The 17,054-nt window shown below is 44.3% G+C and overlaps 1 protein-coding gene across 3 annotated transcripts in view; it reads left to right on the plus strand.

Annotated features, from left to right (window-relative positions):
• The window catches only part of slc8a2b (solute carrier family 8 member 2b), a 145,684-nt gene extending 128,732 nt beyond the window's left edge, over window positions 1-16,952 (plus strand). For all 3 annotated transcript variants that reach the window (XM_069668074.1, XM_069668076.1, XM_069668075.1), the window contains 4 exons: window positions 4,505-4,629; window positions 7,831-7,930; window positions 10,278-10,553; window positions 11,565-16,952. In XM_069668074.1, the coding sequence (XP_069524175.1) occupies window positions 4,505-4,629; window positions 7,831-7,930; window positions 10,278-10,553; window positions 11,565-11,941 (878 nt within the window). In that variant the 3' untranslated portion in view covers window positions 11,942-16,952. The remainder of the gene's footprint in view (window positions 1-4,504; window positions 4,630-7,830; window positions 7,931-10,277; window positions 10,554-11,564) is intronic.
• The last annotated feature ends 102 nt before the right edge of the window (window positions 16,953-17,054 follow it).

Below are 17,054 nucleotides of genomic sequence, written 5' to 3' on the forward strand. Positions count from 1 at the left end.
TGTCGGGTTAAGACTCCGACAGCCAAAGATATTCAGTTTATTAAGATATAAAAACATGAAGGGCAGAAAAGCAGCACCACTGACTGAAACAAGAAAAGGTTTCATATTTGAGCTTAAAGATTTACCCGAACAATCATTCAGTTATCAAAATAAACAGCAGTAAATCTGTTTGTGTATCCGATCATTTAAAGTGCTTTACATCCTCTCAAAGACAAAAGGTGATGAGGCATTAAATCTGGATTATTTGAAAGCAGAAGTTTGACTCACATCTCAGCATCGCCAACTTAACATGAGAATGATAAACTCAGGGCTGCTAGAAGGTTCCTGGTTCGAATCCCGGTTCAGATGGAGTGGGCCTTTCTGTGTGGAGTCTGCACGTTCTCCCCGTGCATGCGTGGGTTCCCTCCGAATGCTCCGGCTTCCTCCCACAGTCCAAACACATGCTCGTTAGGTTCATCAGTGACTCTGTGTGTCAGCCCTGTGATTGACTGGTGATCAGACCAGGTGTAACCCCGCCTCTCGCCCAATCACGGCTGGGAAAGGCTCCAGCCCCCGTGACTCTTGCCTGTGATTATCCACAGAAAAGCTCCCAGATTTTACCTCCTTATTCAAACATGCATTCATAATTCAATGTTTGTAAACCTGGGTCTGATAAAGGAAGATAAAGACCAGATGTGACTTCTGGTATAAAAATTATAAACATATATAAACATAAACATAAACATCTTCTTGCATCAACAAAGACTTCTCCAGTTTACCAATGAAAGGAAACTCATTTCTGTCAAAGACAAATATTTTAAATTACTTTAACGTCTTATATTTCAGATGCAGCAACATTTAAATCTAAAAAGTCATTTCTTTCCTGTCGCACTACATGAACAGTCGTGTTTTTCCCTGCAGCCGCTCAGGTTTCAGCTCAGCGAGGACACCGTTCGCTCTGCAGCACATTGTAACCTGCGCCCTGGCTCTCGTTCCTGGCGTCTCTTGTAGCTGCTCGGGGAGCGCCGGGTGTTTGTCTGTTTACGTTTGGATCACAGCAGAGCTGGCCTCCCTCGATCGCAGCGCGGCACAATAGAGCAGTTTGAAATAAATGCTTAACAAATGAGTCTGCTCTCTGCTCTCTGCTCTGTCACTGTGCGCTGATGCTGATGTATCGCTGTGTTTGTGGCCTCTTTTAGACAGCAGACTCTGCAAAGGCCGTGCTTCAGAAAATAAACAGGCTGTCATATAAATCATACTTTAGGGCCGCACGATTAAACGAAATATGATCAAAATCCAAATATGTCCAAATGCAACATACAAATTGCAGCAGATGCATCTTTTTGCTGAAGGGTATAAAATGTGACAAAAAGTATTAAAGTGACGTTCTGCAGAGCTGCAAACAGGCTGCGGCCTATAAATCGTATCTTTCAGTAAACATGTTTGTTTGGTACAAACCCTAGAATGTGACATCATCATCATCCAGCATCTATACCACCTATCCTGTTCAGGGTCACGGGGGCTGGAGCCTATCCCAGCTGTCATTGGGCGAGAGGCGGGGTTACACCTGGACTGATCACCTGTCAGTCACAGGGCCGACACATAGAGACAGACAACCTTTCACACTCACATTCACACCTACTTAATTTTAGAGTCACCAGTGAACCTAACGAGCATGTGTTTGGACTGTGGGAGGAAGCCGGAGGGAACCCACGCATGCACGGAGAGAACATGCACACTCAGAAACACAGGAAGGTCTCCTGCGTCCTGACAGGGATTCAAACTAGGAACCTTGTAGCTTTGAGACGGCAGCGTTAACCACTGCACCACCGTGCAGCCCCTCACATCATCATCATTTTAATCTTTTTTTTCTCAGTGAGAATAAAAACCTTAATGTTTGTTTTTTTGCATGTCTTGCAGCCCCACCATGTTACGATATTTTATAGCTTTTGAATAGCTTTTTTTGAAGACTTGCATGTAAGAGGCTGAACAGAGAGTAAATGAGATCTCTTTATTTATTTGTATTAGAACTATTCTTGAATTTAATGCAAGACAGAAGAGCAGAATAAAGTCAGAGACCGTGGCCTGCACAGCAGAGGTGCACCTCCTCTCTGCTGACTGACAAGCCACTGATTTTAGTTTAAACCAAAATATACAAATGAAAAACTAAATGTTCTCTGATCAAAAAGCAGTTGAATTTATATGCAAAGCAAACACAATTCTTCCAAACTCTAAAATGTAAAATACCTATTGCTGCCACTCGGAGGCGCCAGAGTGCAGAGCAGCAGAGTGCAGAGCAGCTTTAGCCTGAAATGACTGAGGATGAGACGCAGCCAGAGCAGAGCTCAGAGCTTAAAGAGGAGTGGGAGGCCCCGCAGCAGCGAGGAAGCATCCTGACGGTTATTGGCCTGAAGGCAGTTTGTCGTTCACCTCGTTCGACTCACAGCGGGGGAGGAGATCTCATTGTCTGCTGCAAGGTGGAAGATGATGCTGCTCGGAGCTCAGAGGAAAGAGAGGCCATGTATGAGTGTGTGTGACTCTGTGTGTGTGTGTGTGTGTGTGTGTGTGTGTGTGTGTTCATGCCAGCTGGAAGTAGTGTCAGTGAATGCTGCAGGGATGCTGCACATGCTGCTTTACTCTTACAGTCTTTTCATAATTAGACACGACCGCCTTTGTTGGGGGGGCTGTAATCTCTTCACACGCACACACACACACACACACACACACACACACACACACACACACACTGCGTCCATCCCTCCTCGTGTCTGTTTCCACCTCTCTCACTCCTGAAAAGGGGATGAATGAGAAAAAGGCACTTTACAGCAGACTTAGAAAACCACTCAGCGCAGAGAGGTTCATGTTTGTGAAGCTCTCTGAGGAGCAGCCGACTGTTTCCGCCTCTCTTTGGTGCAGAGACGACACCGTGAGGCTGTGAGACTGTGAGATGATCCCTCATTGGCTCCTTTCTCTTATTTCTGTTGAGTCCCTGTAGCTGCTGTTACTACATGATCGGCACACAAACACAAACTTGGCCTCACATGACAGCGTTAATCTCCTCTTCTCTCGTGCCTTTTCTCTCTCTGTCACATACTGTATGGAAGCCCAGGAAGGAAGAAAGACTTACTTAAGAAGAGGATCGATAATATCAAAAGGTTAAGCTTTGTGGAAAAGAATCGAGTAGATTTGGTCTGGCAGGGACACGATGGCGCCTGCAGAAGAGCACTGGGGCGACACAAACATCAGAGGAAGAACATCAGAACGAAGCACGAGCAGAGCTCTGTCAGAGTTGTACAAAGATAATCCGAGTTCATTCAAATATTAGACAATTACGGATTGTGTTTGTTTACAGAAATGAGAAGGCGTGATATTAAACGTTTCGGTGTGGTGCTGGGTTCCAGCTGGATGATTAATCATAAATACTTTTGCTACTCGGCCCAGCAGGAGGCCCTGACAACAAAATGTCTTTGATTAAGAAGATTTACTGTAAACTGATGAGGAAAATGTGTTTCAGCAAATACTCGTGTTCTTGCTTCTCCCACAGTCGGGTTGCTTTGCTCTGCTCTCTAACGCTGTACTGCATGTCTCTGAGAGAGACTTTCGTTGGAAAGTCACACAGGAAGATGTTTCCTTTGTCTCTGGGAATCCATGGTGGGTTCTTCCTTATAGAATCAATCATAAAGGCCCATTTTCTCACTGTGAGATTTCAGGCTATTCTAGATGTAAAGAAAAACGTCAGGGACAGCTTTCCTACATCTCACTTTGAACAACATCAACTCAAAACATCAGAATACAACATGGAAAGATGCGAGCTAGTGGTGTGCTACTGCTGAAAATATATGTACCTCACTCAAATGTACATCCCATGTTGTCGTCTTCACAAGCAGCTTCTTGCTCTGCTCCTATTTTAGGTTTATTGGTGCAGAGAAGAGCCAGCCCTGTTTATACACCTTCAGAACATTAATGGTGCATCGCATCTCTTTCACTGTCCAACATGTCCTGATATTTATATAGTAAAATATAAACGTGTCGTTGTAGTCTAGAGGCCTAAAAGAGCTGAAGGACGCGGTGGAGCTGATGTTGTTCTTATATGTTATATTTTTATACACTGACCCTGTGGCAGAACATTTTCTCTTCAGTCCTGAACTTGAACAGCAAACCAACAAAAAGAGAAAGTTTGGGGAAAAAATGAAAACTTTCCACCTCTGCTTTTGTCATTCCTCTCTGTAGATCCACCTCTGTACACACACACACACAAACACACATACACACACACACACACACACACACACACACACACACCTACACACACACACATCATCATCTCATATGTTGAAGCACACAGCGATGCAGTGCAGCTCTAAATAAAGCGCTGACTCACCATCTATTATTGATGCAGGCAGAACTTGAAAATATCTGTGACATGCATTTTACTTTCCACGCTCCGTGTGTGTCCTCATTGTTTCCTTCACATCTCCTCCCCACTCTCCTCCCTCCCTCTCTCCTACTTCCTTTCTTCCCACAGAGGGGGCGGAGGGGCAGATGAGTGCTGAGGAGGAGGAGGCCCGGAGGATAGCTGAGATGGGGAAGCCCATCCTGGGGGAGCACAGTCGCCTGGAGGTGGTCATCGAGGAGTCGTATGAGTTTAAGGTGCAATAATAATCTCATTCCTCTCTGTGATTTGTGCTGCGAATAGAAACGTACAGCTGGCAGCAGCTGCAGAATAATTTCAGCTCCGCTAGTTGGTGTTTTTATTGCACTTTTCTAACTTCTTCAATAAACGTGTTGATGACTTATTTAAGGTAGCCCACAGCAGCTTTAAAGTTTATTATTCACCCAGATCCTCCCTTTGTAATTAAAAAGGATAAAAAGTATGAAGATAAAACTCACATATTGGATGTCTTGCAGGCAGAGACGTCCAATATGTGAGCCTTTATATACACATAATATAGATCCAGCATGTCTGAGTAATATTTGAACAGAGCAGAGTTTTCGCTCCTCTCATCCTGCTCTGCTCTGCAAACTCATTTTATGGGTAAAAGCTTTGAACTGTGCGTCTTTGTTCGTGTTATATAATCCACCTTTACACTCTCAATCGCGTTACTGAACCAGGTCCTCGCCCCTCGCCGGGAGCGGGTCGAATGTGGGTTTGAATTATTGAATCGCATGTGTTGCCCTCGATCCAGCTGCAGCTCGAGGTGCTCGGAGCGTTCGCTTCCACTACGCTCCCTCGAGCATGAGGGCAAAGACAGAGGACTCTGACTTCAGCTCAGGTGTATTTAAAGCAAATATAACTGTGGCCTGTCCATACACACAGCCTGCCACGCCAAGAAATACAATTTAAACATAAATAATTTAGTTTACTGGCACGGAAACAAGTCTCAAAATGTCCCAACACATAATTATTATATCATTTTATTGCTAATCCGTCTGTTTTTGTGCTCTTATTAAAATGTTAACGATGCATTCTTAATGAGGGAAACGTTCCAGTTCCCGAATGTGACTTTTTGTTGGCTGTTTTACGACCAACACTGAGGAGATCATCATGTTTTTTAAGGCACTTCATCTGTTCAGAATAATAGATCAGTAAGATACGCAGCTCCACTCATCATCGGCCCTGGTATGTAATTGAGGCAGTGGGTGGTTCGTGAGTTTCAGAGCCCAGAAATCAAATAATTCACTCAAAAATAAAGTGAATAACTCCAGAGACCTGTTGATGTTTAGGCGCTACAAAGAGTGGAAGCTGGTTGCAGACTTCAGCAGGCTTTTCTGGAAGTTACATGGAGAAAGTAGTGAAATGGCACCGGCTTATTTGTGTTACGTCTGCCCTTATAAGCCCTCTTGTCCTCTTTCACACTCTCCCTTTAAATAACAAATAATTACACACAATATTTGATAAAGGAAAAGTTCAACTCAACAAAGGAAGCAAACAGATCGAATGTCCTCCTCCTCACTCTCAGACAATTAAACCGAACAGCAGCACTGATTGTTCGGATCGTTTGAGGATTAATTAACAGACGCGGAGAGAGAGAATGAAAAGAGCGAGTTACAAACAAACAACAGAACAGATAAATCAGAGCTCGTCGCTCGTCCCTCAAACACAGTCCGCTGAAATCCAATATTCTCCTCCTCTATTTGATTACGAGGTCAGCTGACCCTCAGTGGAAATATTATCGGCCTTGTCTCTTATGATTTGTAGTTTGTGAGAACAGAGTCAGTGAATAATTTAATTTAATATGATCGAGTTCACTGCAGATCGATGAGAGCGCACTGAGTTCAGCTCAGTTCAGGAGAGCTGGTGTGTGAGGGTCCAAGGGACATAGATTGTATATTGTAGTCAAACATATTGACGTGTGTTTCCCTTAAAAGGTCAAGCAAAGAGCAAAAACGTTGTCGTTGTGAGTCAGTAAAGAGCAGATGCGTTATAAGAGGGGCCGCGCGGTGGCGCAGTGGCTCAGTGGCTCGTCGACTCAGAGCTAGAAGGTTCCTGATTCAAATCCAGGTTCTGACGTAGTGGGCCTTTCTGTGTGTTTGCATGTTCTCCCTGTGCATGCAAGGGTTCCCTCTGGGTTCTCCGGCTTCCTCCCACAGTCCAAAGACATGCTCGTTAGGTTCATTGGTTCGGCCTCAGCGCCCTGACGAGGCGCCCTGCAAAATATACATGAGGTGTAAACAAACACCGCGTGCTTCAAATACACACACACAGCTCTGTTCCGCCCCGCCGGCTCCACCGTTCCACACGCAGTTTCACCTCTGTTACGTCTCTGTTACTACCTCCAATGGCGGCTCAGCGGCAGAACGACTTCCCCCCACCATTCCGCCTCGGTGCGTTCTACATAGAAGACGGAACAGAGGTGTAATAATCCCACCTTGAACTGGCAGTGTGAAAAGGGCTGATGTGTCAGCCCTGTGACTGACTGGCGATTAGTCGAGGGTGTGGCCCACATTTCGCCCAATGACAGCTGGGATAGGCTCCAGCCCCCCGTGACCCTGAACAGGATGAGTGGTATAGATAATGGATGCCCTGTTAGAGACTTTTCTCATTTTAAATCTAATTTTCTTTGTCATTTCAAAGAAGTGCCTGAATCCTCCAAGTGAAACCTGAGACTGATGGTGTTTCAGAGATGATGTCTGAAGGACAGAGACAGCCCGCTGGCTGCTTTACAACCTGATGATGACTTTTTCCTTTGAGCAGATTTATGATGATATATACATAATAAGAAGTCGATGTGGCCTCTGGGTCCGAAGGGGATTTATCACTTCAGTGAACACTTCCCTGATGAGTTCAGGCTCTTATTCGCTAGTTTCAAGTCTTCTTTAAAGCAGCATGATGTTCGTTTGGTAAATGATGGTCCCATTTAGAGTAAAAAAAGATGTGCTTTGGGGCGTGGCTACCTTGTGATGACAAGTTGCTATAAGACGCTAATTAGACACTTAACTATAATTTCTTCAGGACATTTTGGCAGCCAGAACTAACAGCCCAATGAATTCTCTCCACATTAGTGCTCATCTTTGCTGATAGCTTGGCTTATGCTGATCCAGCGTTTCCCTCCTGCTCCAATCTCGTCCACAAATGTTCATTTCTGGCTCCAAAAAAAACAAGATGGCGACGTCCAAATCCTAAACTTGAAGCAGAACAGAACTCCACACACCAGTGGCTGACATCACAGTGGCTGCATCCTCTTCTGTTACATACATACACACATACAGTCTATTGTTCAACCTAGCTGCGTTGACACAGCACAGTGTGGAGACAGGCCTGTGTATGTGAGGCTCCACCTGAATGACTCTGTCACCTGTCCTCGGCTGTGATTGGTTGCTAATGAAGCGTGTTTTGCTTCTGATTGGCAGAGCACCGTGGACAAGCTCATTAAGAAGACCAACCTGGCGCTGGTGATCGGCACACACTCCTGGAGGGAACAGTTTGTGGAGGCGGTCACTGTCAGCGCAGGTGAGCTCTGTGTCTGTGTGTGTGTGTTTCTGTGTGTGTGTTTGTGGACATATTACTGGAGAGAGCAAACAGCTGTCAGAGCAGTTATTAAAAGTGATGGTGTGCAACACTCTCAGTGTGACTAATGTTCACGAGTAACTGTTTCACACGATGAGTCCCTGAAGTTCATCATCCAAAGTTCTCATAATAAAAAGCGACTAACTTATTACAAATCAATAAGCACACGCGCTCTAATTACAGCTAAGTAATTAGAGGTTCTGGTTTCATTATCTTGACTGATACTGAATAAAATCCGCCTGTTAACACGATAATCAAAGGACTTTGCTTTCCCCCTTATCTCCTCTCTTTTATAACCCAATCTGTTTAACTGTCCTTTTTGTGATGGTGGATTTTTACAAGTTCGTATTTGTGAGATCAAACCTTTCTTCTTCATTCCAAACAGATGTTTCAGATATTAGAGATCTGCTGCTGCATCTGCCACAGAGTCACTAAAGCCTCTTTGCACTGTGACACATAATTAACTTGCAAGATGGTTATTTTGGCTGTGCAGAGTGCAGACTCCACTCATTTATGTGGATGCTTTTAATATCCATTATTACTGCCCACCTGATGCCTGGACCAGTATTGAACCAGTTCTGTGCAGCCTCTTTATAGCACACAGAGAAAGTCTGCTCTTCTAATTAAGATCCTAAATGTGTGCCAGACTAATAACAAGTGAAGAGAGTCTATTTAAGCCACGGACATGGAGTTTGCGAAGATCAATAAGTTTGCAATAACTCTCTGAGATCCTTCTGCTCAGATGAGCTTCACCAGTTTAACAGCTGGAGGAGCCGAGTTCACGGTCTTGCTCAGTCGGTCTCAGGAAACGCTAACAGTTCTGCCGCCTGTAGTGCATGTTCATGTTAGCCCTCTGAGACATGTAAAGTTAATTACCTGAGCTGTTTTTTCTGGTACAGGATACAAATCCTCCACACCAGACTCTCCACTAACAAGACTAGGTCTTTTGTGGGCAACATTGGAAGCGTGGCGTGAGGGCTGCAAGACGTGTTCATTTTCATTTTAAATGCATGAAAACAGATGAGTCCTCACACTGCTGGCAAGACACGCGCCAAAAGTGTAGTGAATAGGAAATTATCCTATTTTTACCGGAGCCGCGCGCGGTTCTCGGCCAAAATACAGGGTGAAAATGAATTTGTGATGAGTCCTATTGATCTCTCACAATTAACATCTCTTCCTGTTGTAAAAGTCACAGGCATGGAGAGACTTGGGAGCGATCTGTCCCTCTCTCCCCCTCGCTCGCTCCCCGTCTCATAATCAGCTCATACGGTTGTTTTCGCTGTGTGTTAATTAAGGTCCCTTTTCTAATGTAAATAAGATGGCTTTCGGTTAGGACCAACCCACGGAAACCTTTAAAACAAAGACCTGAAACTACCCCTGGATATGCGCGCTGCGGACATGGTGAGGACAGCGGAGGAGCAGCCCCCGCCGCTACCCCCCGAACAAAGTATCCAGATCCAAGGAGAGACAGAGAGTCGCGTCAGTGGAGGTCCAATATGCTCCATGAGCCGCCATTGCGATGTCGCAACTCTCTCTCTCTCTCTCTCTCGGTGTCTATGGCTCTGAAAGTACCGTCACTCAGTCAGTCTGTCAGACTCTCCGCCTATATCCTAAATAGCATGAAACCGAGTCTTCAATTAAAGTAGTACAGGTAGTACCCAGTGGCATAATCCCGGTGCACCCCGTTAGTTTGCAGAATACTTTTTATGCCCCCTCACTCTTAAAGTTTCTGTTTGACTTTCTCACTCAGTCATCATGTTATGACTCGCTAATAGGCTAAAAATCACCTGAGTTTAGTTTAGCATGATGTGTATGTGTCCTGTGAGTCAATAAAGCTCATTAACAGCAGATGTAAAAGACTTCAACCATCAGCCTTAATGTATCAACTTCACAAACTGCTCTACGTTTGTGGTGTAAACAAACAACTTTGGGATCTCGTTATATCACTTATGAATTATGGAACAAGTCCACTGGCTGACAGTGCAGAATAATGTTCAAATGAATGATCACAGATGGGTGTCACAATGAATCAGAAATCTTTTTAATGCCAGAAAAGTTGGTGGGAGTTGGATTTGTAATTCAAGGACACCATCTAGTGGAAGTAAGAGCTCACTACAGACAGTTATTACTCAATTCTGAGACTTAGATGTGTGTGTGTGTGTGTGTGTGTGTGTGTGTGTGTGTGTTTCATCTACCTCTATGTAACTACTAATCATGCAGTCTGTGTCAGTGTGGATGTGCGTAGACAAACTCTAATCCTCTAACGTTCCTCCCTTTTCTTTCTCCTCAGGTGACGGCGATGATGACGAGGAGGGCCGTGAGGAGCATCTTCCATCCTGTTATGACTACGTCATGCATTTCCTCACCGTCTTCTGGAAGGTTCTGTTTGCCTGCGTCCCGCCCACAGAGTACTGGAACGGCTGGGCCTGTTTCTTAGTCTCCATCAGCGTCATCGGCCTCCTCACCGCTGTCATCGGAGATCTGGCGTCACACTTCGGCTGCACCGTGGGGCTGCGGGACACTGTGACCGCCGTGGTGTTTGTAGCTCTGGGAACGTCTATTCCAGGTGAGGGAACATCCTCTTTAACTCTGTGAGGGCAGGGAAGTGTACACAGTAACATGGCTGAACTTTTAGCAACACTTTCTTGATATTATGATATTAAATGAATTATTTTTAACAATTCAAGCTTTTACCAGTTTCTCAAAGCAAGATGATAGAAACTGGTTGATGGGCATTCAGGACTTTGGGGTTCTTTACTTTGTATCTTTGTTTCTTTACTTTACTTTGTTTTGGGACAATGAGAGCATGTTTCTGTATTTTATGAACTCTTTGTAGATGAAGAGAAAATTCGGCCCTCTCAGAAACATCCTTCCTAATGATAGTCTAAGCGATACTTCTCCATTTCTACAGACCCCCGTGATGCAAAATGTCCGTGTGAGGTCCCATCTTTATTTGTCCACTTTTCTGCAGCATTAAAACATTTTCAGAGAAAAGTTGTTCTAAACATTTTTAACCTTGAATTCTTCCAAGTCAAAGTTTCTGCGTTTGGGGCGCTGGTTTAGCACAGTTGGTAGAGCAGGCGCACTAATCGCAGGTTCGACTCCCAGTCTGCCGATCATTTGGTGCATGTCATCCCCCACTCTCTACTTCCTATACTTCCTGTCATCCCTCAGTTGTCCTATACAATAAAGGCAAAAAGCCAAATAAAAAAAGTCTGCAAGCATGGATGGATTACCGATCAATGGGCGTCTGGGCAGGGATAAGTTAAAGCTCCCTGCACCTCCTTTTAAAGGAGCACACCCAGATTAAAAGGAGCAGTGTCTCTTAGTGGTTGTTTTGTGTCTTTGTTGTCACATGACTGATTTTTTTCCCCCAGAAAACACTTCAAGCTGATTCTCTTGTCTGTGCGGGCTCTGGTAACAACAGACGAGAGCCCAATAGGCCCATTCAATAATCCATGAAGGACTGCTATGGTCCACATATATTTTCTCATGACCCAAATCTGTGAGTGTTAGTATGCAGCCCAAATGTATCTGGATCCACATCCTGATGAACTCTCTCCTCCTTCTCTTCTAGACACCTTTGCAAGCAAAGTGGCCGCCATCCAGGACCAGCACGCTGATGCGTCCGTTGGTAACGTCACCGGTAGCAATGCTGTCAACGTGTTCCTGGGGATCGGCGTGGCGTGGTCTGTGGCCGCCATCTACTGGAAAATCAAGGGGAAGGAGTTCGAGGTGGACCCGGGGTCGCTGGCCTTCTCCGTCACTCTCTTCACCATCTTTGCTTTCATCTCTATGGGCGTGCTCCTGTTCAGACGCCGGCCCTCCATCGGCGGAGAGCTGGGCGGCCCGAGGATGGGCCGCATCCTGACCAGCCTGCTGTTCCTGGGGCTGTGGTTCCTCTACATCCTGTTCTCCAGCCTGGAGGCCTACTGCCACATCAAAGGCTTTTAAAGAAGAAGATGCAGAAAATTCTGGAAGAATATTGCACAGAAACACACATTAACACTCAGTCCATACAGTCCACAGTTTGACATGAAATAATATTCGTCTGTTTGACAGGGCTCCCTGCAGCCTGGAGGTGATGCAGGGATACTAAAATACTTCAGATACACACACACACACACACACACACACACACACACTTTTTGTAGGCATGTGTAAACAGTTCATAACAAACACACGCACAGTTACAGGCATAATGAAGGGCCAGAGGAAGTGTTTTTGAGGGGCGAGAGGAGCGGAAACAAAGCAAAGTTAGCAGAGAAGAAGAGAGAGAAAGAAAGTGAATGTGACAGGAGGTGAGGAGACGGTCAGGTGAGCCGCTGCAGTTCCATTCTGTGGCTCAGCTGGAGTTTTTTTTAAAGCCAGGTGGGTTTAGGTGAGATTGGAGGACTTATAAGGTCAGACCACTAATAGAGAAGGAAACGGAAAAGAAGCCTGTCCACACCAGACAACATTTATCCATCTGAGTCTCATTGCAGAAACAAAACGTTTGTTAGTCGCTCCCACCTCTTCTTTACTGGTACGGCTCCACCCTTCTTCACTCAGAAGGCGGAGCACTGTGTGAACCAAGGAGTGAAATGTTTACAGTAACATGAAGTTTGTTTACTACAGGAGGTTCTTATGAAGTGGTGATGCTTGTCTAATACACTGTATAGATGAATGCGTTTCTCCACACGCGCTGTAAATACATGTACATATAGAGTGTAGTGTTTTCATCAGGCAGACAGTGAGGCCTGCAACTGGACGAGTTTTAGAGGAGGATAACAACATCAAACAGAATCCTCCAGAATGCGTAGCTACTATTTTGTAAAAGAGGCAAACAAAAACAGGAAAGTCAGCTTCTTCATTAAGATGAGCTGCAGAATGTTGAGCAGAAATTGGATCAACGCAGAACCCAAACATTAGCAGGCAAGAAGCTTCACTGTGGAATGAATGGTGGTTTATGCAGCTGCTTCATAGGGACTAAAGTCTGAGCTGAAAAACACTTGAAAAGTTAGTGGATCAATGTTTTTAAAGAGCCATACCTCCCCGAGATCCTGCGGTCCAGTCAGACGTGTCTCTCCACCCGATGGTTTCCGTTTTTACCCTCTGAAAGAAGTTCAAATATCAACCTGAAGGTTTATTGTTCGCATGTTAAGTCAGAAACAGTGCATCCTCTCATAAACAAGTCACAGATGTATACAATGTAAAAGGGAAATCCAGCTGTAAATGAAACATCCCTGTTTGTCTGTCTGCTCAGCTGCTCCTCGATGCTCCTGAATAAAGCTGTGTGTGCAGGCAGACGGGAAGGAGGAGCGGCGTCTGAGAGGAGCAGGAAAGATGTTCTCCTCCTCAGAAGGACCAAATTTGCTCTCACACACTCCCGCTGTGTGCAGTGTAATCAAAACACACGTGGAAAGGCTTGTTGCTCCATCCAGATGAACTGACAGACACTGAAGTACAGTCAGTCATCGCTGTGTCATTGTGGGCAGTGACAGACTAATCCATTACTGTGGCATGTTTCCTGACAGACTAATTCTCAAGCTTTCGTTAGTGACAGCAGCATGATCGGACAAACATGCATGGACGGTCAAACAAGACTTAACAGTGTTAGTTTACTTTCAGAAGTGACGCCTCTAAAGCCGGTAACAAAAACAAGACAGTTCATTCATCAACTTTCAGTAGACAGCGCGCTGATGCTTCGAGATAGCACCCATACAATGCCTTAAGGAAAACTCTCAAGTAAAAATGTAGTATTTGAGCTTTCAGCTGTGCAAACTGTCCAGGCTGCACTTTATTTGAAGTAACTGAAACAAACTATGTTGTGTTTTTCTTTCTTCTTTAGTCAACAAGCTATTAGTGTGCAGCTCATGACGGGATACACACAAGAAGTAATCTAAGAACTGTCCGACTTTCTAGCGTAACACTGGATCCAGGTGAAACCACCGCATCGCATTTATCGTCCTGTTTGAAGAGACTGTTGTAAAGTGTCTCTGCCTCTCTGTGCTTAGAGCACAACGTCACGACCAGACATGCTAAAAATCACTTCCCATTTTAAGGGAAAGTCTTCACATTGTACAAAAGAACTGACAAAGGTCTATCGTGTGATGTTCTTGAGACTATGTTTACAGTCTGCAGGTCAGCAGCAGACAGTGCTGGACTCTGCAGACAGCTGAAGCACCATATGAAATCTTTAAAGGAGCAGGGGTGTAGTTTTAGGCTTAAATAACATGTAGCTTCTGTAGTCATAGTACCATAGCATTAGAAAACACTGCCCTTCAATGCATTTATGTGCTGCTCAGTATTGCATGGCAGAGTTGGGACTTACAGTAAAATGTTCCCCGGGTAGTGGAGTTACTGGCTGCTCATTGGAGGGCAAAATTCAACCAGAATGCACAACTAAAGAACGGTGTGCAGATATTCTCTAACTGCTGTGGCGTTTAAACACGCCGGGGCGGATCCAGAGAGGTGGCCCTTGAAATCTGATTGGCCACCCCAAGTGCCACCCCAAAATCCTCAACTAGGATTGGCAATTTGTCTTGTCAGAGGTGGGACTTTAAATTCAACTATTTGGGCTGCGTTGCAACAGGCTGCTAGTAGCTTTCTTTCCATTTCAATGTGACACATTTCCTTTAGTACTTTAAATTGTTACTCTGACCACATCTTCTGTTTGAGTCCTTAAAGAATTAAGCTAAGAGGGAAGGGTTAATTAAATGCTATTTATTTGCGTGTGTGTGTGGACACTTCATGCCACCCCTGCATAAGTCAGTGCCCCACTTGGGCCACGTCAATCAAAATGAAGACTGGATCCGCCCCTGACACACCGACGTTTCAGATTTACAGGTCAACACTCCGTTTAAAAATAATAAACTATTAGATGAGCGCAGAAGCATCAAGTTCCCAGAATCCTTTTCTACATGAAGAAGAGCTGATTTATCGCTCCTGTAACATTCACTGCCTGATATCAGTCACATTATTCTCCTGTGATTGCTTTGCGCTGCCGCTGCATTACAAGCATTTCATTCACAAATTGATAAGTGCTATAGAAGTGGAGTTTGTTATACCTGTCATTATTCACAATGATAAGAGAAGGATTGGACTCGTTTACCCTTAACTTGCTATACTTTGTAAACTTTCTAAAACCAATTTTGTATCTTTTCCTTGCAGATATAGCCAAGGTAGATTCTTTTGTACTTCTAAACAAAGTTTAGAAAAGTATCAATATATAACGTTGGTAGAGTAGATTACATCGTTGCTGGATTTAGTGGATTAGATTTTGATATATTTTCCATGGTGACGAGGCTCCCCTTTGAACTGCTCAAACAGTGTAGTGTATCATAACTTAACATAATCCCATCGACTTTACTGCAGTACTTTGTGTCTCTGTTACTTACTTACTGTATAGTTCTTCTCATGAGAGGATTTATTTAGATATTTATTTATTTACAAGAAGATTATTTATCTATGGATAAGCTGTGCCGCAGGTCCTTGAGGCGAACAGTTTGGAGATTATTTCAAGGTATGTGGTTTCAATGTGCAATACAGACGATTAAAACACACCTTATTTAGTTAGCAGCCTAAACAAGAGGTCAGTTCACATCTTTTTCTGCTCCAGTGTTTGTTGTAACCCTCCGCCAACGTACATGTCTTCACCAGTTCTCTTGAAGGAGGAGATTTGAGTGTAAGTAGCATGTTTACATGAAGAAACAGTGTGGAACATTGCCAGTATAATTGTCAGTCTCGGGTTGTCATGAGCTGAAGAGGGACTTTTGTAGATATTAATGGTGTCTGTGAGGCAGGTCAGTGGTGAGTGAGGTTGTAACAGTAGCCAAACTGTAGTCTACTCACTAAACCACAAGGTGGGACCAAGATTACACACACACATGAACACACAAACACATACCCAAACATGTACATGTTGGCTGAACTCTTGTGTAATCTGTGACTGGGTAAAAACGGATCAGCACCAGCGGGTACAGGATGGATTAACACAGATTTTGGACCCAGCGTACCCGGCGTTGTCCCAGCAGACGTGGCTCAGCACCCACAAACAGAACTGTCTACAATGTCCGGACAATGTTCCATGTTTCCATGAACTTCTGTACTAACTGTCTGGCTTCGGCCTTTGCTGTTCTGTAGCTAGATGTGATGCCCCCCCATCCAGCCTCTCCTCCTCACCCTCCCCTCCCCTGTGTGTGTCTGTGTTTGCTTTCCCTCCGTGTTCCTCTGCAGATGCATGATGAATCCCTGTGTACGTGTGTTAGCAGCATGGTCTACAGTGATGGACGCCTATTGGCATATTTTATCGGGGTTGATTCCCGGCAGTTCGAATCCTGAACACCAGAGGCTCTTTATGAAATGAAATGAGCAAGTGGCACACACAGACACAACCACAACTCCATACAGATGTAGTGAAGAGAAACACACACTCAGAGACAGCATTTATGGATTCAGTGTCTACTGCTTATTTGTTTTGTTGTTACCCTTAGAAGCTGTGAAAAGAGAGCGTGCTCTGTTGTGTCGAGGCTGTGTTTGCAGCGAGCAACACCCCAGGTCATCTTTTTGTTTGTTGATGTATGATATTTCTGTGTCTGTGTAAGTGTTTCCCCTCCTCTTCTCGTCTTCTTCTCCCATTCGCTCCCTCCCAGGTCTTGCTCTTCAATGTGTCTCTCTGTGAAGTTTTTTCTTGTGATGATGAAAAGTTCTCTCTCTGCCTGAACCTTTGTAGGGAAATAATGACTGAGTTACTACAATATCTTGTGATAGACATATACATTTATTCAATACTGTAATAAATTATTAACTGAAGATGATTATTTAAGTTTTTTTATGAAATGCAGAAAATAATCTTAGAAAAAGAAAAAGAAAACTTGTTTTTGAGAACATGGCATGAGGTGTAATGTGTTACTGAAAGAACATGAAGGTCTTAAATCAAGTGATGTTGACCTTATTGGAATATAGTTTATTTATTTTCAAGGCGTATCGTGTCTGAGTCGTTATTTTTCTCTAAACGAGCACCCAGCAGTCAACACAACATGCTTTGAGTACGACATATTTAACAGGTGAACCATAACTATAAGGT

Source organism: Semicossyphus pulcher, unplaced genomic scaffold (assembly GCF_022749685.1).
Source record: "Semicossyphus pulcher isolate SPU_LCO1_2020_fin unplaced genomic scaffold, fSemPul1.0.p SCAF_19, whole genome shotgun sequence".
NCBI classification, from domain to species: Eukaryota; Metazoa; Chordata; class Actinopteri; order Labriformes; family Labridae; genus Semicossyphus; species Semicossyphus pulcher.